Source organism: Bos taurus, chromosome 9, assembly GCF_002263795.3.
Source record: "Bos taurus isolate L1 Dominette 01449 registration number 42190680 breed Hereford chromosome 9, ARS-UCD2.0, whole genome shotgun sequence".
NCBI lineage: Eukaryota > Metazoa > Chordata > Mammalia > Artiodactyla > Bovidae > Bos > Bos taurus.
This window is the reverse complement of record NC_037336.1, coordinates 19,724,336-19,747,902: the sequence shown is the minus strand read 5'-3', so window position 1 is coordinate 19,747,902 and position 23,567 is coordinate 19,724,336. Positions and strand designations below refer to the sequence as shown.

At 35.7% G+C, this 23,567-nt stretch overlaps 1 protein-coding gene across 10 annotated transcripts in view; it reads right to left on the bottom strand.

The window, feature by feature from the left end:
* The window catches only part of TTK (TTK protein kinase), a 49,957-nt gene that overhangs the window by 4,417 nt on the left and 21,973 nt on the right, over positions 1 to 23,567 (bottom strand). For 5 of the 10 annotated variants that reach the window (XM_024996642.2, XM_024996644.2, XM_024996645.2 and 2 more), the window contains exons 13-22: positions 23,373 to 23,499; positions 20,456 to 20,548; positions 12,076 to 12,233; positions 11,797 to 11,948; positions 10,471 to 10,595; positions 9,046 to 9,123; positions 5,656 to 5,832; positions 5,118 to 5,202; positions 4,492 to 4,589; positions 2,442 to 2,853 (exon numbers count right to left, since the gene is read on the bottom strand). In XM_024996642.2, the coding sequence (XP_024852410.1) occupies positions 2,767 to 2,853; positions 4,492 to 4,589; positions 5,118 to 5,202; positions 5,656 to 5,832; positions 9,046 to 9,123; positions 10,471 to 10,595; positions 11,797 to 11,948; positions 12,076 to 12,233; positions 20,456 to 20,548; positions 23,373 to 23,499 (1,180 nt within the window). In that variant the 3' untranslated portion in view covers positions 2,442 to 2,766. Of the gene's footprint in view, positions 1 to 393; positions 498 to 2,362; positions 2,854 to 4,491; positions 4,590 to 5,117; positions 5,203 to 5,655; positions 5,833 to 9,045; positions 9,124 to 10,470; positions 10,596 to 11,796; positions 11,949 to 12,075; positions 12,234 to 20,455; positions 20,549 to 23,372; positions 23,500 to 23,567 lie in introns of those variants that run through there. The other 5 variants (XR_009495792.1, XR_003036238.2, XR_003036237.2 and 2 more) reach the window with 5 other exon arrangements.

The window sequence follows — 23,567 nt, the reverse complement described above, 5'->3', positions numbered from 1 at the left end:
AGAAGGGCCCAAGATGATGTCAGCTACACTAACAGCCAGTTATCCATTACATCAACAGGCTAAAAAAAGAAAAATCACATAATCATTATTAATATTGATACAGAAAAGCATTTGATAAAATCAAATACCCATTCATGATAAAAACCTTCAGCAATCTAGAAACAGAGATTTCTCAATTTGATAAAGAATAGCCATAAAAAATCATACAGCAAACAGCATACCTAATAGTGAGAAACTTTATCATGTATGCAGAAAATTCAAAATTAAAAAAAAAAATCAATAAAACACTCTTGAAACAAATAACCAACAACAGCAACACCGATATATAAATACTGATTGTTTTCCAATAGAACCACAAAGAACAAGTGGAATCTGAAATTAAAAACACATTACCATTTACATCGGTGGTGGTTTACTTGCTCAGTAGTGTCCGACTCTTGAGACTCCATGGACTGTAGCCCGCCAGGCTCTATGGGATCCTATGTCCATGGGATTTCCTAGGCAAGAATACTGGAGTGGGTTGCCATTTCCTTCTCCAACCATTTACATTAGCCACCCCCCACCCAAAATGAAATGCTTATGTATAAATCTAACAATGTATGTACAAGGTCTATACAAGGAAAACTGAAAAACTCTGAATAATTAAACCAAGAGAAGAGCTAAATAAATGGAGAATAAATGTTCTTGGAACAGGAAGACTCAATATTGTCAAGATGTCAGTTCTTCCCAATTTGATCTACGGATTCAATGCAATCCCAATCAAAATTCTAGCAAGTTTCCTTATGTATATTGACAAAGAGATTCTAAAGTTTACATGAATTGGCAGAAAACCCAGAACAGTCAAGACAATAGTAAAGGAGAAGAACAAAGTTGGAAGACTGACACTGCCTGACTTCAAGACTTACTATAAAGTGACAGTAATCAAGACAGCATTTATTGATGAAGGAAAAGCTAAACTGATTACTGGAACCGAATGGATAGCCCAGAAATAGACTACCCATAAATACAGTTAACAGATCTTTGAAAAAGGAGAAAAGATCTCTCTAAAGAAGCTATCAGATGGTTAAGTATATGAAAAGATTCTCTACACAATATATGTCAACAGGGAAATGCAAATAAAAAGAACAATGAGATATCACAACAAATCTACTAGAGGGGCCAAAATCTGGAACATGAACGACATCAAATGCTGACAAGGATATGGAGCAACAGAAACTCTCATTCACTGTTAGAGAAAATGCAAAATAGTACAGTTACTATGAAAGACAGTTTGGTAGTTTCTTACAAAACTGAACATACTTTAACCATATAATATATCAATCATGCTCCTTGGTATTCAACTCTTTGAAGCTGAATATCACACAAAAACCTACTTGCAGATGTTTAGAGCAGCTTTATTCATAATTGCCAAAATTTGAAAGCAATCAAGATGGCCTATAGTACGTGAATGGATAAATTGTGGTACATCCAGACAATGGAATACCATTAGGCACTAAAAAGAAATGAGCTCTCAAGCCATGAAAAGACAGGAAGGTGGATGTTACTAGGTTAAATGCATACTGCTAAGTGAAAGAAGCTAATCTGAAAGGCTAAACACTGTACAATCCCGAATATATGGGATTATTCTAGAAAGGGCAAAATTATAGAGGCAGTGAAAAGATCAGTGGTTGCCAGGGGTTAGAAGTAGGAGATAAACAGGTGGAGCGCAGAGAATTTTTCAGGCAGTGAAAACACTCTTAAAATAGCATAATGATGGATGTTATTATACATTTGTCTGAATCCCTAGAATGCGCAGCACTGAGAGGGAATTGTAATATATACTATGGGCTTTGGGTGATTATTAGTGTGTCAATATAGCTTCATTAAATGTAACAACAGTACCACTCTGGTAGTGGATGTTGATAGGGAGGCAGGCCATGCGGGAAATCTCTGCACCCTCCCTTCAATTTTGCTGTGAATCCAAAACTATTCTAAATATAAAGTCTTAATTAAAAAAAAAAAAAAGGTCTATCAAAATATAAAGAAAAAATTGGGGAAAAGAATACTGTATGATAATATCTTTAAGTAACCTGTTATACTTAGACTCAGAAATTCTGGGACCACATTTGTAATTGCTCATCATTAAGCAAGTCATACAATGAGGTCATGCTCTATACTGCCTACTTCTAGGAATCCAGCATGACACTCTGAACACCCAAAACAAAGATATTATGAAGAATCAAAGAGAATTAAAAGAGCCAAGTGCAGCTCTAAAATGATGAAGTATTACCAGTGCCATAAAACAACTGGAAATCTTTTTTTAGAATTTGAAACCTTTGGAATTTTTTCCCCCAAAGTTAATTTACTAAGGTCTACTCTCATGTTTTCCCTTAATCCATTTTTATTAAGAAATCTGTTGCTTCACCAACAGTATATTTGCTTGAAGAAAACAATTCTATAACTTTGAGAATTTAGTGTCATTTTATATTATACAAAGCCTATTTACATAGTTCTTCAGAATACATTTCCATTTTCCATCTACTATCCCAAGTGTGAAAATGATATCAAATAGATTAGACTTACAGGGAAGCATAAAAGGGAAAACAATTCTACAATTTAATACATACAGTGCCATTAGCAGATTTTTACAGTTTTCTTTTGAGGATAATCCACCAAATTTTTCTGTTCAGAGTGAAGCTGTCTTCAAGAGATTTCCACAGAGAACCAAGAGTTTAACAGTTCCGGTATTTTACAGGTGATACCTGACAGTTCGTGAGTAGCCACAAATCATTTTCTTTGCCATTTTTTTGCCAAAGTCTTGGATGATGAAGAGGAACCATGACTTTCACCACCACTGTATTGCTCATATAAAGTCTAAAATTAAAAACACACATCTGATTTGTAATATTTAAAATTCAATGTATATCAGATTAACAAAGGTTTAATTAACTTCACATCTTCTTATATGTAACATTTCTCTATTGTTCTTATAATTACAAATTATTTTATACACTATTGGAGATAGTTAAAGGTTTTAAACACCTAGCTTGGCCTAAGAATCAGCTATCATGAGATGCAGCTCAATCTTTCTGGAAGAAAAATGTAACACAGTTATTTTTAAGTGTATGGATGCATCCTCAAGGTCGCCTTAATCTCCCTTACTTTTTCTTTTATAGCTGATGTACATAGTTTTACATAGCAAAACTTTTTAATTGAAGTATATAAAGTTGATTTATAATATTGTGTTAGTTTCTGGTGTATATCAAAGTGATTCAGATATATTTATATCTGTCTGTTCCTCTATATATTCTTTTTCATTGTGTTATTACAAGATACCTAACTTTTTCTTAAATAAAGCCAGTCTTAGATATAGTATACTTTACTATATAGTATAGTAAAGTCCTATACTATAAAATAAAATCAACAGAAAATATACTTTCAGTTAATATTTAAACTAAAGAATGGAAGACATTAAAAAATACAACTGCTATATAAATAAGTCTAATTAATATACTAAAATCTACAATATTTAATAAAGGATTTAAGGCTAAGCTAACATCTAATTTATGAAGATAGAAGATATCTTTGCCATCAAGGAACACATAATCTTAGTGATAAAGGTAATCCACCTAATTTTATTTATAAAAGGCTTTAAACAATACACTGGTAGAATTAGAGAAATGAAATATAGAGAAAAATTACATAACAAATTTTGGTCCAATTTCAATTCCTAAAGCCATTGATTTAGTTATCAGCACTCGAGAAAACTTAAGAAAAAATTTACCTTATATAAATGCAAATAATGGTAAATATGTAATAAATTCCTCCAGAAATGTATTCAAGTTCTTAACATCTTAGATTGGTGTTATCCCTATCCAGAGAGCTAAGAGTGTTTTTTAGTTTAAGTTACTGTAATTTTACAATAATGTTATAGCTGAAATATTAAACTAGTAACTAAAGTCAATTAAGTATACAGTGTTATATAAAAATGATTACATGTTTAATGTCAGTGAGATCCAAAAAATTATGGTGTAAACAGGCACTGGGAGACTAACAGGTTTGAGACATTTGCTTTGAGAAAAGTACTGACTGCTATATACAGCTACCCAGAAGTCATTATATGTGACAAATACTCTGATTTGTCTAAGATGGTTTAAAAATAAAATTGGCTATAAGAAATAAATTCAAAAGCTGTGTTAAAAATGGGGTTGATTTAAAAGATTCTTTACTGAATTTAGTCTGGTTGAGACCTACTTGACAGCAATCTTTTCAATATACCTTATATGACAATCCATTTTCAATTGTGCTGTCTGCCCATTACAAGAGTGCAAATCAAATAAATCTGTATTTGTTAAAAAGCACATATTCAGTATCTAAATACAGAAACACACTTCATAGCTGATCTAATGACTGGGCCAATTTTCCTTTGGTTTACTTGTTTAAGTGCCTATTAACTCACTAAACTATACAAAACAATTAAAATTAGTGTAGACAGAGCATAGACATACTCACTTTAGCAGCTTTCAAAATGGAATTAGGAGAATTCAGGCCAACAAGTTGGCCCAGAACATATTTCATTTCTTCAGCGGTTTCCTTAGCCGTCTGGTTACCTATAAAATAATTTGGTTTTGTTGTTTAGTTGCTAAGTTGTGTCTGACTCACGTCCGACCTCATGGACTACAGCCCGCCAGGCTCCTCTTCCATGGGATCTCCCACACAAGAATACTGGAGTGGGTTGCCATTTCCTCCTCCAGAGGATTTTTCCAACCTAGGGATTGAACCCACATCTCCTGCTTGGCAGGCAGATTCTTTACCACTGAGACACCTATGAAGCCTAGGTGTAAAATAAATATAGAATTAATAGCACACTGGTATCAAGTAAGAAAAATAGAAGTTCATATATAAATGAGTATTCTGCTTAAAAGCACAATAACTACATTCTTATAATTTATCACTGTTCATAGTCCCTTTCCTAGGATAAGTAAAAATGAATGCCAGCAAGTAAAGGAAGGCGATCTCATTTATTTTCGTATTTAGCATTAAGGAACTTCCTTAAGGGAGGAGGCATGCAGGAAAAGAGTAGTCAGAAGGTTGTTGATATTACCAATTGGATAATGAATTTATTTTTAAAGAAGTACCTGGATGAGTTTGAAGCTGAACATACGGATGTGCCAGAAGCTCAGGAATAGATATCCTCTTTTTAGGATCCCTTATTAAACAACACTATAAACATAAAGGTTAAGTTTTTAAAACAAAAACAAAGCAAGTTTCCTTATGCAATATTGATAAAGTATTTTTCCAGGTTGCATCATATTACAGAAGCTGCTTTCTAGAGTGCCTACTCAGAAATGACAAGATGATTTTACACATCATTTCTTCAAAATCTCCAAGTATTCATATGTTTTAAAAACCTTCAAAATGAACTTTCAGTGGAAAAGCTTTATCTACTCCAGAAATTCCAATCATTTCATCTATTTCTCTTTCATTTTCTGGCCATGCCATGCGGCTTGCAGGATCTTAGTTCCCTGGCCATCGAATGAAGCTAGGCCACAGCAGTGAAAGTGCTGAGTCTTAACCACTGGACCACTAGAGAATTCCCTCAGCTATTTCTTTAAGTAAACAATTAAGTACTATATGAAATATAATTCTTCTATATTTATATACTATTAATATTACCTTTAATACATCTTGAAGATCTTTCTCTGGAATATCAGGAAATTCAATTTCATGATTAGGGTCAATTATGGCATGTAATTTAGAAATCTGATTAATTATATGCTGAAACGGTGTTTTCCCATAAGTCATATAGTACAAAATGCAACCTAACGACCAAACATCACTTTTGGGGCTTATCTAAGTTAAAAAAAAAAAAAAAGAAGAAGTTACTGTTATTTTGGCATAAAATTAAAATATTATACACACACACATATTTACCCTCATATTTAAAATCATAATTAAACATCATTACATGTGTCAAGTATTAAATTATGTTCGTTACAAAACATCCTTTTCTAGTTTTTATTACATTAGGCAATTTTATCAAAAGAAATGAGCTCCATTCAACAAACTCATAATTAAAATAGATTGACTGAAACAAAATATTACATTCTTGTCAGTCTGTGAAAACACAAAGCTAAAAATCCTAACTGCAAGCATGAAATTTACTTGTTTTCCCCAAAATTACTGGATTAAAATATGGTTTTAAATAAATTCATAATATGTAACTATGTATAGATTTTAAAAAAGGTTAAGCTGAGCTACCCTAAAACTAAGAACATAAACTATAGAGCCAGACTGGGCTGGGCTGGGCTGGGCTGGGCTTGAGTCCCTGCCTTAGTACTAGCTGGTAGTTCTCCTTATCTGTTTCCTCACTTCCAAAACAGAAATAATAAAAAGACACTGTCATGGACATTAAATAATCATGAGATATGGGTAAACATAGAGAATAGTTTCTGGTTCTCAGTAAATATTAATTATTAAATGTTCTTTGTATTAAATTACCTCATTAGAAGTAATGCAATATTACAACATAATTCTACTTTTGACTTTAAAAAAACATGATTAAGACCAAGCACAGCAGTGAGTATAGTAAATGAGAATGGCTAAACTCCTCTTTTAAAAGATACATACTCAATATACAGTATAACAAAAGTAACCATATGTTCTATACAAAGGATTAATCTAAACCAAATGACACAGAAAGCTGGAGGGGGAAAAAAATGGACACATATAACCAAATACAAAAAAGAAAAAGAAGAGACAACAATATTAATATTTAGAAAAAGAGAACACAGCAAAATGCTCCTAACAGAAGAAGGTCATTTCACTGTGATAAAAGGTATAATCAACTAAGAGATGTTATGAATTTTTATGCACTGAAACCACATTTAATAGAACTATATTAAGCAACTATATTAAATTCTTTGAAGTGGGGGCAAATTTTAACATGCCCTTCAGAACATGAGCAAGAAAATAGATTCCGTTATCTGAACACAAAGACAACTGATAATAATAATAAATAATCTTTTCCTCTAATTTAATCACTTGGAAATTTAAGTCCATTTCTAAACCTAAATCACAAACTAAAAATAATTTCAGATTCAAGGAAAATAGCAGTGTTATGGCAGCATAGTTTTTCAAACTCTCCAAATCCCCAGATAAGTTAGACAGAGCTGCCTGGTAGCAAAACCATAAACATAAGGAAAATATTTACAATAAAACCAGAATGTAAATGGAGACAAATCACCAACAGCCACAAGTCCTGCATGGTAGAGGCATTTGACGCAGAGAGAAGTAATCAATGTGCCCGACAGACCTCAGAACAGAAGCCCCAAGTGGCCATTAGCTGCTCACTGGAAAGCAATTTCAGAACAGAGCTAGACTGGGAGGGGCCCTGAGCTCTTCTTTAGCAACAGTGAGCTTACATGTTGGGATAAAAATTTATCTTCTATTCAGAATCCCTAAGGCCACTGCAGAGCAGGTGATACAATGGAATTGATATTTCCCATTATTACATATTAAAGTACTGAGTTGACAACTGAAAAAGATCTGAACATTACATGCAGCTCAAACCCAATTTTATTTTAAAGAAAAAAAAATAAAGAAAGAAAAATTTAAACCTGAAATCGGGAATTTTGGAAATTTGTGAAAATAAGAAACGCTACAGTAACAGTAGCAGCAACAGTAAAACTCAAAGTTTTACTTGAGTAAAACTTTATACAGAAGACTACTAAAATTAAAATAGCAATTATTTAAATGCAGAAGCAAAGGGAAAAAAACCTAAAGGGAATACAAATGACAAAGACAAAAGCAGAAATTAATTAGCAAATGAAAATATAATAAGTGAAATCTAGACCTGGTTCTTTATTTTTTTAATTTATTTTTAATTGGAAGATAATTACTTTACAATGCTGTGTTAGTTTCTGCTGTACAACAATATGAATCAGCTATAAGTATACATAGATGCTCTCCCTCTAGGGCCTCCCTCCCACCTCTACCCAAGACCTAGCTCTTGAAAATTAACAAAACTATGGCAAGTCTAATCAAGAAAAGACAGCAGACAAATCTATGTGTTAAAAGAAAAGGAGAAGCTAAAGAGATTTAAGAAGAATTTTTAAGAAGCTGTTAGGCATAATTATATGTCAGTTATTTGCAAAGATATGTAGAAGCCACAATTTTCTAGGGAGGAAAATATAATTTAGCAAGTGAAAGCATATTTATTAAGCAACTGTTTTCAGCTGGACAACGTACTAAATGCTTTATATTCTTTCTCATTTAATCCTCAATTACTTTTAAAATAGGTACTATTCGGAAGCCTAACTGACAGACCAAGAAACAGGCAAGTCAGGTCACAAAGACAGTTGATAATGAGGTAGATCTGTAACTTGAACACAGGGACTGCACAGCGATGTATGCTTGCATCCGTTAGACTACACTGCTATAGGGGAAAAAGGATGAGTCTGGAGCCAGAGGCACCACGGCAGGCAAAGCTGACTCAACAAAGGGCACCAGTGAGACTAGCATGAGCGCTCACAGTGGTAGCAAAATAAGGCAAGTGGGAAAGTACATGGAAAAATTACCTGCTAGAGTTGTACTTGGAAATGTAAAATTTACAAATGAAGAAACGGTAAGAAATAAAACGTTAAGAGTCAGAGAGGAAACAAAAAAGACTTCTAAGGTTATAAGTTCAGTGTTAATTAAGATGTCCATATCAGAATTTAGTCTTATTTTTAAAACTAAAAACATATCCAATATGCATTTCTTATAGGAGCACATTGTAAGGCATCACCACATTAAAAGCACAATATTAAAAGAGCAATCTCAAATCAATAAAGAAGGGTAAAATTGAATCCCAGGACAGTCTGCTTAATAAGGCAAGGTCTCTATAATGGCTTAATTTTAGAACTTAAAGAAATAAAATTTCAGTTATCTGTTAATTTAGTCAGAGACTAGCCCATTTCCTGTTTGTGTAAAATAAATGGGATAAAAATAAATGGGATATAAATAAATATAAATAAATATATAAATAATTATATAAATAATAAAAATGTTTCCAATATAAAGTACCTTCGATTTGGACTTCCCATTTTCTCTTGAAGACATATCTTTGATTGCTTCTGGTGGCATATAATTAACCGTCCCAACCTACTTGCCAAATCACAGAAAACACGGAAATCAATGAAAATACTTCAGTCTGCTATTTTTAAAAACATGAATGCCAAATTATTGACAACTTGAATAATTACAGATTTCAGTAATATATTTGTGAAACTCAAATAACTGACAAAAATATTAAAACAAATTTCTTCACATTTCCAGCAAAATAAATTAGATTCATAATCAAAAAATTAACTCCTTTCAGAATGCTGAGCTATTTATTTCTATGATTATGGTAGGCAGAGACCATAACATTTCACAGGATAAAATTTATTAATGGCCATAAACTTTGAAGGAATTGATTCGTCACTCATTTCTGTGCTGGAATAGACCCAGAACACTTTTCAATATAAACCACCAACCAATCAACCAAAAATCCAGTTTGTCTCTAAGTATTCCCTAGGCCCCTGTCCAAATAGAGACAGGATGGGTGTCTACATCATGCAAGAGTTTCCGCAGCAGGATATGCCAACCTTACACTGTATTTGTTTTATTCTAAAATGATTCTGCTTTCAAATAATGAATGCCTATACTTTAGAGTCTTGCCATAGAAGTTATCATCAAACTGATTTACAAATAAATTTCAGCTGTATTTTTGATATAAAAAGAAGTAACTGTCAAACAGAACTGTTTGAAGGGCATGCTGCCCAGCTACTCCTAAAAAAAAAAAAATCCAGTTTTATTCCTAGGATTAAGGCAGATCCACATCAGAGATCTGCATACATGGAGCACACTGCCCTGGCTGTAAGCAGGATTATTTTTAGTCATTCTTTGATTGTCATCACCTTGGTTTTTATGGGAACAAGTTTATTAAGATTGCTGTTGCATATCTTATTATAAAAATGTGGTTGAGTACAATATTTGTTATGTTGTTTCCAATATCATGGCCCACTTAATAATTTTTTTCAAATGTAAATGATAGGGAAAGCTTTACTTCTCTGGAAGAATGAAATAATCTTACCTCATAAAGGACAATGAAAAACATAAAACTGCAATTCTCTTTGGCTGCTACCAGGAAACTGAGACAAAGTTTTAGGTGAATTTTAGATAACCAAAATGATTTCAAGGCAGGTATTACTGCTTCTCTACCTCAGCTATATGAAAATCATTCAAAATTGCTGGATATATGTCTACTGGGACTTGACTTTCTATACTAAATTGTATTAACTGTGTGACTGATTTATTTTTTATGGTTATAATATTTATTCTTATAAAAAAAGTTTTCAAATCCTTTGAAAAATGAAGTAGGGAAAAATAAAATCCTCATTAGCAAATTAATACTTCAAAGATGAAAAGGAATTGAACTCTACTGTGTAGTAACCAGCCATTCATTACCTGAGAGTCTTTAACAATACTTGTTGTATCTGGTTGCATTTGGTTTGCGATTCCAAAATCGATTAGCTTTAGCATTCCATCAACTATCAGAAAGTTAGCAGGTTTCAGATCACTGTGAACAATACCTTCAAATTAAATACAGTATAATATCAGACAATGTCAAACATTCTAAGTACAAAGATATTGCACAGTCTACTCATGAGTTGGTTTCTTTAGTCAAATTAAATATTCATTTTTAATATACTCTGTGAACATACAACAAATTGCTACACGCTAGGCACTATTTTAAGTTTGCAGCTTGTATTGAACCATTCAACCCTCATACCAATGCTGAGGCAAGTACTATTATTATCCTCTTTTTAGTTGCAGAAGCTAAGGTAGAGTTTAAGCAACCTGTTCAAGGCTACACAGCCTAAGGAACAGAGTCATGAGTTGAACCAGGCAGTCTGACTTCAGAGTTTATGCTCTTAACAACCACTGTGCTTCTCTGACCACAAGACAGTACTGTAAATGATGCTGCCATGTGGTAGGACTCTATTGCCCCTCATATACCCACCCCTAAGCCTGATCTTGATCACTGGTGAATTATCTTCTAACTTATAGGAAGAGAGACATAAGGAGATAGTTTACAATTACCTATATTATCAGTTATTTAAAATAAGGAAAAGGCAAAGAACCACTAAAAAGAACCAAGTCCAAACTGTTGAAAAGTTGGAAGGAAATTCAGGATTCTATGAGGAAGGAGAAATAGATTAGGGGTTGCAGGGAGAGGCTGGGATGCAAAAACAAGAGACAATTGCTCTGTACAGTATATAAGGCCATGATAGAATTAAAGAGTTTTAAATAAAACAAAAAAGCAAAATAAACAAACAAAAAAGAACCAAGACCAAGTAAAAAGCCAACCCAGAATGTAGAGCTAGTAGTTAAAAAAAAAAAAACTCTCATACAAGGTGCATAATACAAAACAACTAGAATGAGTAAAATAAACATTTAACATTTTTAGAATGCCTGAACCTTAGTCTCAGATCTGCTGCGATTCAAATATTTGGAGACCCAGGACTAGGGACTATGTTATTACTGATAATGAAACATTTTGTGTTATGGATGCTTCATGAACGTGGGGATTTGAGTTCATGCCCTGTATTCTTTTGTTAACAGTATTTTAAAGAAATGGTTTTGTCTCTTCATCTTCATTAAACTGCCAAATATTTAGTTTATTTAGCCTAAAGCTGCCAATAACCAATACCTTAAAATTATAAGTGTCTTTCTCTAAGATGGCACTACTAATGAATATTTTAACATTATAATGAAGAGATTTTAAAATACCATGTTGATGAATTGTGTAAACTGCCTCCAACATATTTTTCCAGTAACTCTTCCGTTCCCATGGACTGATGGATTTTTTCTTTTTAAGCCAAGTATTCAGATCAATATTTCCACACTCCATTACCATGTAGATGTACTGATCTGTGATTTCACTGCCATTAAAATAAACGAAAACAAAACAATAAATGGTTAGATTATACTACCAAGATTTAAGTGTTTATCATAAGAATTAAAGCAAAAAAAAAAAAAAAGTTTTCTTTTAAACTGAAAAATTCTTACTAATCATAAAGTCGGATGATCTTATCACTATGTTGTTGTAGTTTATTCAGGTAAGCAATTTCATTCTGGTAACTCTCAACTGTTTGGCTATCTGCTTCTTCTAAGTTCACATACTTTATAGCATGTATTTGTTTCTTTTCATTCAATACCTGAAATACCTATACAGTAAAACAAAGGGAAAAGTTTAGAATGCATTATTTATATATTCTCACAATACTTCTACATTTATTAGACAGACACATAAGGATTATTGATGTAAATAATTTAAAATGTTTGGCCTTCAATATCACTGATGAACATAGATGCAAAAATCCTTAATAAAATTCTAGCAATCAGAATCCAACAACACATTAAAAAGATCATACACCATGACCAAGTGGGCTTTATCCCAGGGATGCAAGGATTCTTCAATATCCGCAAATCAATCAATGTAATACACCATATTAACAAATTGAAAAATAAAAACCATATGATTATCTCAATAGATGCAGAGAAAGCCTTTGACAAAATTCAACATCTATTTATGATAAAAACTCTCCAGAAAGCAGGAATAGAAGGAACATACCTCAACATAATAAAAGCTATTTATGACAAACCCACAGCAAACATTATCCTCAATGGTGAAAAATTGAAAGCATTCCCTCTAAAGTCAGGAACAAGACAAGGGTGCCCACTTTCACCATTACTATTCAACATAGTTTTGGAAGTTTTGGCCACAGCAATCAGAGCAGAAAAAGAAATAAAAGGAATCCAAATTGGAAAAGAAGAAGTAAAACTCTCACTGTTTGCAGATGACATGATCTTCTACATAGAAAACCCTAAAGACTCCACCAGAAAATTACTAGAACTAATCAATGATTATAGTAAAGTTGCAGGATATAAAATCAACACACAGAAATCCCTTGCATTCCTATACACTAATAATGAGAAAACAGAAAGAGAAATTAAGGAAACAATTCCATTCACCATTGCAACGGAAAGAATAAAATACTTAGGAATATATCTACCTAGAGAAACTAAAGACCTATACATAGAAAACTATAAAACACTGGTGAAAGAAATCAAAGAGGACACTAATAGATGGAGAAATATACCACGTTCATGGATTGGAAGCATCAATACAGTGAAAATGAGTATACTACCCAAAGCAATTTATAGATTCAATGCTATCCCTATCAAGCTACCAACGGTATTCTTCACAGGGCTAGAACAAATAATTTCACAATTTGTATGGAAATACAAAAAACCTCGAATAGCCAAAGCTATCTTGAGAAAGAATGGAACTGGAGGAATCAACCTACCTGACTTCAGGCTCTACTACAAAGCCACAGTCATCAAGACAGTATGGTACTGGCACAAAGACAGAAATATTGATCAATGGAACAAAATAGAAAGCCCAGAGATAAATCCACGTACATATGGACACCTTATCTTTGACAAAGGAGGCAAGAATATACAATGGATTAAAGACAATCTCTTTAACAAGTGGTGCTGGGAAATCTGGTCAACCACTTGTAAAAGAATGAAACTAGAACACTTTCTAACACCATACGCAAAAATAAACTCAAAATGGATTAAAGATCTAAATGTAAGACCAGAAACTATAGAACTCCTAGAGGAGAACATAGGCAAAACACTCTCCGACATACATCACAGCAGGATCCTCTATGACCCACCTCCCAGAATATTGGAAATAAAAGCAAAAATAAACAAATGGGACCTAATTAAACTTAAAAGCTTCTGCACATCAAAGGAAACTATTAGCAAGGTGAAAAGGCAGCCTTCAGAATGGGAGAAAATAATAGCCAATGAAGCAACTGACAAACAACTAATCTCAAAAATATACAAGCAACTCCTACAGCTCAACTCCAGAAAAATAAATGACCCAATCAAAAAATGGGCCAAAGAACTAAATAGACATTTCTCCAAAGAAGACATACAGATGGCTAACAAACACATGAAAAGATGCTCAACATCACTCATTATCAGAGAAATGCAAATCAAAACCACTATGAGGTACCATTTCACACCAGTCAGAATGGCTGCGATCCAAAAGTCTACAAGCAATAAATGTTGGAGAGGCTGTGGAAAAAAGGGAACCCTCTCACACTGTTGGTGGGAATGCAAACTAGTACAGCCACTATGGAGAACAGTGTGGAGATTCCTTAAAAAACTGGAACTAGAACTGCCTTATGATCCAGCAATCCCACTGCTGGGCATACACACTGAGGAAACCAGAAGGGAAAGAGATACGTGTACCCCAATGTTCATCGCAGCACTGTTTATAACAGCTAGGACATGGAAGCAACCTAGATGTCCATCAGCAGATGAATGGATAAGAAAGCTGTGGTACATATACACAATGAAGTATTACTCAGCCATTAAAAAGAATACATTTGAATCAGTTCTAATGAGGTGGATGAAAATGGAGCCTATTATACAGAGTGAAGTAAGCCAGAAAGAAAAACACCAATACAGTATACTAATGCATATATATGGAATTTAGAAAGATGCTAACAATAACCCTGTGTACGAGACAGCAAAAGAGACACTGATGTATAGAACAGTCTTATGGACTCTGTTGCAGAGGGACAGGGTGGGAAGATTTGGGAGAATGGCATTGAAACATGTATAATATCATGTATGAAACGAGTTGCCAGTCCAGGTTCGATGCACGATACTGGATGCTTGGGACTAGTGCACTGGGATGACCCAGAGGGATGGTATGGGGAGGGAGGAGGGAGGAGGGTTCAGGATGGGGAACACATGTATACCTGTGGCGGATTCATTTTGATATTTGGCAAAACTAATACAATTTGTAAAGTTTAAGAATAAAATTAAAAAAAAAAGGAAAAAAAAAATGTTTGGCCTTATTCTGAGTATAGAAGGGAAAAAAAATGTTAGGAGAGTAACAGTACATTTTCATCTACCTATGACAATGGGTATTCAATGACTCCAATGCATAAATCTAATAAAACATCTATCAACATATAAGGTAATTTAAATTTCATATACATTCATAACATTGTTAGATATCATAACCAGGGAAATAATCTGAAGAAAAAGACATTAAAAAATGCCAAGGAACACTAAGGGCTGAATAAGGGGATCAAAAGTAATTCATTTCACAGATGGTGTTGATTCCACTATGACTGGAGTTGACAATTTCATCCATGTGGTAAACAATATTAAAAATAAGTGCTAATTGTAAGCTATCAGTGTATTTGGTTGTGAAAAGTAGATTGAGTTTCAATTTTTAAAATCAAGTTGACAGTAACAAGATGTTGCTATGGTGAGGTCCAGGCCAAACTGTTCTGGCTATAATGACAGTCAATTTCTAATCAATGCTTATTAGGCAGATAATATTAATACATTTGGAAAAATACTGGTAATGTGTCTAACTTTCAGCAAATGTGCAATGGGATGGGGCTTCTAAAATGTATAAACTCAGATACAGAATGCCAGTGTAAGCAAGAAATATTAACTTACCTCTTTTAACATTAAAGAAAACATCATTTATTTAAAAGCCAAGTAACCTTGACTATCTGCAACAGTTAGAACTGGACATGGAACAAAAGACTGGTTCCAAAATCAGGAAAGGAGTACGTCAAGGCTGTATATTGTCACCCTGCTTATTTAACTTATATGCAGAGTACATCATGAGAAATGCTTAGCTGGATAAAGCACAAGCTGGAATCAAGATTGCTGGGAGAAATATCAATAACCTCAGATATGCAGATGCTGCTGCTGCTAAGTCGCTTCAGTCATGTCCAACTCTGTGAGACCCCATAGACGGCAGCCAACCAGGCTGCTCTGTCCCTCGGATTCTCCAGGCAAGAATACTGGAGTGGGTTGCCACTTCCTTCTCCAATGCATGCCTGCATACTAAGTCACTTCAGCCGTGTCTGACTCTGTGCAACCCCATGGACAGCAGCCCACCAGGCTCCTCTGTCCACGGTATTTTCTAGGCAAAAATACTGGAGTGGGTTGCCACTTCCTTCTCCAATGCATGCCTGCATACTAAGTCACTTCAGCCGTGTCTGACTCTGTGCAACCCCATGGACAGCAGCCCACCAGGCTCCTCTGTCCACGGTATTTTCTAGGCAAAAATACTGGAGTGGGTTGCCACTTCCTTCTCCAATGCATGCCTGCATACTAAGTCACTTCAGCCGTGTCTGACTCTGTGCAACCCCATGGACAGCAGCCCATCAGGCTCCCCTGTCCACAGTATTCTCTAGGCAAGAATACTGGGGTGGGTTGCCATTTCTGTCTCCTGATATGCGGGTGACACCACCCTTATGGCAGAAAGCAAAGAAGAACTAAGAGCCTCTTGATGAAAGTGAAAGAGGAGAGTGAAAAAGTTGGCTTAAAACTCAACATTCAGAAAACTAACCTCATGGCATCTGGTCCCATCACTTCATGGCAAATAGATGGGGAAACAGTGACAGACTATATTTTGGGGCTCCAAAATCACTGCAGATGGTGACTGCAGCCATGAAATTAAAAGACGCTTGCTTGGAAGAAAAGTTATGACCAACCTAGACAGCATATTAAAAAGCAGAGACATTACTTTGCCAACAAAGGTCCATCTAGTCAAAGCTATGGTTTTTCCAGTAGTCATGTATAGATGTGAGAATTGAACTATAAAGAAAGCTGAGCACCAAAGAATTGATGCTTTTGAACTGTGGTGTTGGAGAAGACTCTTGTGAGTCCCTTGAACTGCCAGGAGATCCAACCAGTCTATCCTAAAGGAGATCAGTCCTGGGTGTTCATTGGAAGGACTGACACTGAAGCTGAAACTCCAATACTTTGGCCACCTAATGCGAAGAACTGACTCACTGGAAAAGACCCTGATGCTGGGAAAGATTGAAGGCAGGAGGAGAAGGGGATGACAGAGGATGAGATAGTTGGATAGCATCACCAACTCAATGGACATGAGTTTGAGTAAAGTCCGGGAATTGGTGATGGACAGGGAGGCCTGGCACGCTGCAGTCCATGGGGTTGCAAAGTCGGACACAACTGAGTGACTGAACTGAACTGATCCAGCAAATAGTGGCAAGAAATAAGAAAAGAGCCCAAGAGTAAATGAGATTCATGCATTGAAACCGCACTGAAAGCAGAGTCTATCAGGTCGTCGGCTACATCCAATTACCTGTACTTTAAATACAAAACTCTAACAAAGTATTGTTGGTTTACTTGCTCAGAAAGCAAATTAGAGGGGGAGGAACATAAAACAGTGATAGGGCAAGAGGCAGCAGACAACAGCAAGGAATGAAAGAAAAGCAATTTTAAACAGCACAAAGCTATTTGGCATGAGGTAAACACACAGAGTCGGACACGACTGAAGCGACTTAGCAGCAGCAGCAGCAAACAGCCTTACGGGCTTCCCTGGTGGCTCAGTTGTAAAGAATCTGCTTGCTAATGCAGGAAATGCAAGTTCGATCCCTGTGCTGGAAAGAGCCCCTGAAGAAGGAGATGGCAACCCACTCCAGTATTCTGGCCCTGGAAATCTCATGGATAGAGGAGCCTGCGGGGCTACAGTCCATGAGGTCCAAGAGTCAGACACAACTTAGCAACTAAACAACAACAAACAGCCTTACACCTCTCAGAGAATTTAGAGTATCTACTATTCTGTTTCAATACAATTAGAATGTTAGGAGCAGCTTCTGCACAGGGCTGGAAGGATGCTGAGATGACATGTTTGTGTGTAGCAAACATTAGCTACCATTATTAAAGACAATTAGGACAGAATAAAGTGGACATTCAAAACATATTACCATTGTCAGGTATATCAGAAAAAAAGATTTGCAGGATATTAAAACAGAGATCTCAAAAATTTTGAGCAAGTGCAACTTCTAAATCAGCTTTTTCCATGTATGTGCTTGTCCTCCCCTAATGTCCCTGCTCTGGCAATAACTCATGAAAAGGATTAGGGAGCGTTTACTTCCAGTTAGAGATAGTGTCAGTTATAATTTTTCAGTTTCATGCAAAGTTAATGAAAGAACTAGAATGGTCAATGTCTTGACCATTTCTACTAGACCCATGAATCTTCTAAAATGTTCTTAATACAGTCTAAGTTGGTCACTGTCTAAACTCTAGCAGACAGAGCATGAACAGTGTTAGGTTCATAAAGCATGTTACCCTCTTTTCCCTGAGGCATACTGAATTTGGCAAGGCCATCATGATAATTAAATAATTTAATTGCACGAAGAAAATACAGGCTGGTCATAACTTTATCGTTTGGCCCTTGACTTAAGTAAGCTTACATCATCATTATCTTCCAAGGAAAATAATGTTCAAAACACTGTTAAGATGAAAATGAACCCAATATGGTTTGGACTTCCCTGGTGGCTTAGATAGTAAAGCGTCTGCCTACAACATGAGAGACTCGGGTTCAACCCCTGGGTTGGGAAGATCTCCTGGAGAAGGAAATGGCAACCCACTCCAGTATTCTTGCCTGTAAAATCCCATGAATGGAGGAGCCTGTTAGGCTACAGTCCATGGGGTCGCAAAGAATCGGACACAACTGAGCAACTTCACTTCAATATGGTTTATGGCATATGTATTATCCATAACAACTTAGAACAGCAAAACAGCTGAGGAGGGTCAGCTTATTCATTTAACAAACACCTCAGTCACTGTTCTGTTCCAGGCACCGTTCTAGATAATGGAGCAAACATCCCTATGTTGATGGAACTCACATTCAAGTGCAAGGGGACACAAAAAACAAAACCAAGTAAGTAACTTACAGAACATATTAGACGAGCTAAGGAGAAAAATACAGCAGGAGAGAATACAGTGTGCTGGGGACTGGAAGGCAAGAGCGATGGTTTTAGAATATAGTCAAGGGAAGGCCTGATCTAGAAGATACCTGAGCAAAGATGTGAGGGTATCTGGAGGAAACTAAACCCTTACGCTAAAGCAGACAAGAAGAGCAAGAATCCGTGAGACAAGTTAGGAGGCAATTTTAAGAATTCAGGTGAAAAGATGAAGCTACTTTGGCCAAAGGGACAACAGTGGAGGTGGTGAGGAAGAGTCAGATTCTGGATGGACTTTGAGGTGGAACCTGCTGATCAGCTGGATGAATGTGTAAGTGTAAGCGGAATCAGTGATGACCCAGGGTGTTAGGCCTGGTGATTGGAAGAAAGAAGCTGCCATTTACTGAAATGGGAGACTATGAAACAAGAGTTATGCTTGGGACATATTAAGTTTTAAATATCTAGAGACACCCAAGAAGATGCTGAGCAGTCAAACTGGATACACAACGCTGGAATTCAAGGGAGAAGTTTGAGCTGGAAATATAAATTTGGCAACTGTCAGCATATACCTGGTGTGTAAAACCACAAGACTGGATGAGAGCACCAAGAGAGTGAGTGAGTTTAGAGACAGAAGAAAAGAGGCAACTGAGCTCAGGGGCCTTGCTCTTCTGAGGTCAGCGCTATGAGAAAAACAGAACAGCCACTGGAGAAGAGAAACACGGAGAGGCCAAGAAGGAAAAAGAGCTTTGGTGAGGAAAGTAATCAACTGTCCCATATGCTATGTAGCCCAGAATCAAAGGCAAGAATTAGTTTTGGTAAAAATATGGAGGTCATTGGTGATTTTTTTTTTTTTTGGCCACACTGTGTGGCATGCAGGATCTTAGTTCCCCAACCAAGGATCAAAACCAAGCCTCCCAAAGTAGAAGCATGCACTTTTTGTCTTTTTTAAATTTATTTTTTAATTGAAGGATTTACAGAATTTTGTTGTTTTCTGTCAAACGAAACATGCACTCTTAACCACTGGAATCTCAGGGAAGTCCTAGTGATTTTGATAACAACTGTTTTGAAGAGCAAAGAAGGTAAAAATAAAAATCTGTTTTAAGTGGATTGAACAGAACAGAATGAGAAGTACTGAAGTTGGAAACTCTTTTGAGATGCCTTTTATCCAGAGAACTAGAACCATATGGATTTAGAACTCAGATAAATTTCAGAAATGATCTAGTCCAATTCTAGAGAATCATTTGCTACTAAACTCTGTTTTTTGAAAAGAAAAACTCAAAACAAGACCCATTAATCAGAAACCTTGCTGAATCATACTCAGCTCACTTACTACTTAATCACCATCAGCCTCACTTTCAGAAAGATTCTTTGGGGATGTCACAAAGCTGTCGTTTGCCATCCCCCAGTCAATGTTAAGAAATACGGAATCATAGGCCACTGGAGGGGAAGAACACGGAATTGAGATTGAAAGAAAGGGGAGGGGAGAAAGGGCTAAGGATTTTTTGGCTCAAGGGAAATATGGGCCCCTAGAAATTAAGAAAAAAGGCCCCAAAAGGTACACAGACAAACAGAGGAAAGTTTAAAATATTTTTATTCATTCCTTAAAAATTTAAGAAACTTACCTTACTTGAACCTCCACTTCCTATCTGCTTCAATATGGAATATATTTTTCCTTTAACTGAAATGCATTCATTTGTTGAAGAGGATGCTGAAATCTAAATAATTAAAATAAGATAAAGCTTCAAACATTCATAGAACATGGCTGAGAAACTAACTTGCATTTAATATAGTGAAACATTTCCAATTTTGAAGTTATCTGAAATCTTAAGCAATCAGATATGTCACATTTCAATATTTTACAGAAGCAATTTACATACTTTAGTCAAAGAAATAAATTTATTAATATATAAGCAATGGTTCAAAGTCTCCTCGTCTAACTTATCTCAACTTTACATACATAAACAGAAAATTTAAGGGGGAAAAAACCCCACTTAATGTCCAACAGACAAATTCACAAGCTGTCACTTTTCATCTTTCTCATCTATTCTCTTATACAAACCTCTTTACTTACATACATAAACAAACACACAACTTTATCATATTCGTTTTTCTCATTTAGCCTAACATTATAAAGGAAGCAGCATGCTAAGGTGCTAAGTGTTGCAGAGTCAATCAAAGGCAGATTTCAGCAATGTCCCCTTTATGCTGGATAATATTCAATGAATTGCTTAGTTTGAACTTGAGCATCTTCTTCAGCAAACTCTCAACTGGTGAACCATATTCAACTTGCATGCCTTCCCTTCCCTGACGTGACAGCCCTCTGTGGACCAATAAATGCTCTGAATAGATGGAGAGCATGAGGACTTACTCTGAGCTGAGCAGGAAGCTGGACACAGACACCACCCAATCAGCTGACTAACCAAGTTGAAACAAGGTCTAAATGAACCTCAGTTCAACTAAGTCCTGCTTTAGATCCCAAACGGTAGAATCTTTCTCGGGTGCTCTCCTACAAACTGGTACACCGTGCTCGTTCTCGGTCATATCCAACTCTTTGCAACCTTTGGACTGTAGCCCACCAGGATCGTCTGTCCATGGGACTTCTCAGGTGGAATACTGGAATGGGTTGCCATTTCCTCCTCCAGGGGATCTTCCCAACCCAGGGATCGAACCTGGGTCTCCTGTGTCTCCTGCATTGCAGGCAGATTCTTTACCTGCTAAGCCATCAGCAGGGAAGCCCCGATATAAAAGAGGACTGTAACTTCTTTAACTTTTAGGGTTGAAAAGACACTGTTGAGCCATGAAGTATGTTTTCTATAAGAAAGTGTTAGGCTTTGACATATGGACACCTTATTTTCCACTGAGTTGCCCTTCACTGCCCTTCCCTACTCTTCCTTCTGGAGCTTCCTCTCCTGCGAAAATTTCTGAGAGCAAAGGAAGCGGTCCAATATCCTTTCCTCCTAGCTGCTGACTGTTTTTAGAACACAGTAACTCTGACCTATATCTGATTCAACACCAGTGTGAAGTTCAGTGTCCTACCCAGAACATCCCACAACCTGCTCAGTCCACCCTCCTCACCCATGATCAAAGACGATTTCTCCAAAATACAAGTAAGACTGCTTCACTCCCCAACTCCAGCTTGTTCCACAGCTTCCTAATTCCCTCGGAGCAAAGCCTAAAGAGCCCAGCAAAACCCTGAGGATCGCCCTGCCCCTTGGTGAACTCTAGTCACACTCTGGCTTTTCAGTTTCCTCCTGACACCAAGCTCCTCTAGAAGGATCCTCTGGCTTGCCTTTCAGAGTTCAGCTCAAACAAGGCCTGACATGAGTAATTCCTCAATGAATTTTCTTTGAATTAACATGATGGGCAAACCAGGCTATCTTTCTCTTTTTCTTTTTTGTAGTTTACTATACTGTTGAGTCAACCCTCAAAACACTATTACCTCTTTTAGCATAATCTACTGTCAGCTAAACTTGTTCCATTGGTTTTTAAATTGTAGTAAAATTTACATACCATAAAATGTACCATCTTAACCGTTTTAAGTGTCCTCTCTGTGGCATTGAGTACAGTCACATTGCTGTTCCAACATTACTACCATTCATCTCCAGGCCTTCTCCTCATCTCATACTGAAACCCTACACCCCTTAGAGATAACCCTCCATTCCTCTTCCTATAGCCCCTGGTTACCACTGGTTTATTTTCTGTCAGCTAATTTTTTAATCTCTTGATTTATTGAGTTCATTAATTTTTTTTTTTTGCTGTTTTTCTTAAACAATTGCTACCAACTTTTATTCTTTACCAAGCACCAGTTTCTGATCTAAGAGTTACATATATATTAACTAAGTTAATCTTCACAGTCATCCTATGGGATAGAGAGCTTTATTATCCCTATTTTATAGATGAGGAAATAGAGAATTTAATTAACTTACAAAAGGTCACATAGTTGGTAAGTAGTGAGGCCAAGAGTCAAGGCCAAGCAAACTCTCACCAAAGCCTATTCTTTCTACCAATATTAAGCTGCTTCTCAGATAGTTATTAAAAATTAATTTTAGTATTGATATCAAGAGTATCTAAATAGTTATCTTTCCAGATGCCAATACAATCGCCTCACCAGCAAAAAAGGTTTTTTTATAATATATTCTAGTAGCATCTCATATTGCTATTCTGATATTCTTAAAAACTTATATATTACTTGTATATATATTAATATATATACTTGTATATTAATCAGCTGATGAAATGAAGCTGCCCAATAACAACTGGTTTAAATAGCTGTGTGGAATGAAAAATCACCTAGATTACAAAAGAAATTTTATCTAGCTATTCAGACTAGATACTTTGGACAAGTTAATGAAAAATACTTCAGTTTCTTCAGTAACTCACCTATCAAAGTCACGAGGCACCCTTATCAGAAAATCAGTTTGGCCTAATGGGACTAAGATTGAATAAGTTTTTAACACTGTTCTTAACAAATAAATCCTGCAAAAATAAAATCTTTGATCATACCGTATCATGTACCATCATAAATAAAGCTTATCAAACCTGTAAATTCTGAAGTGGAGTAACAGGTATTTGCTGCTGTTGCTGCTGGAAATAGGCAAGTTGGCTATATGGTGTTGACAACTGACAAGCAGGTGGAAAGTCATTCTTTACCACTGGAGTTCTAAAACTGGGGAAAGATATATTTTTTAAAATTTAAAACATTTAAGCTTTAAAAACAAGATTCTTTCTGGCTTA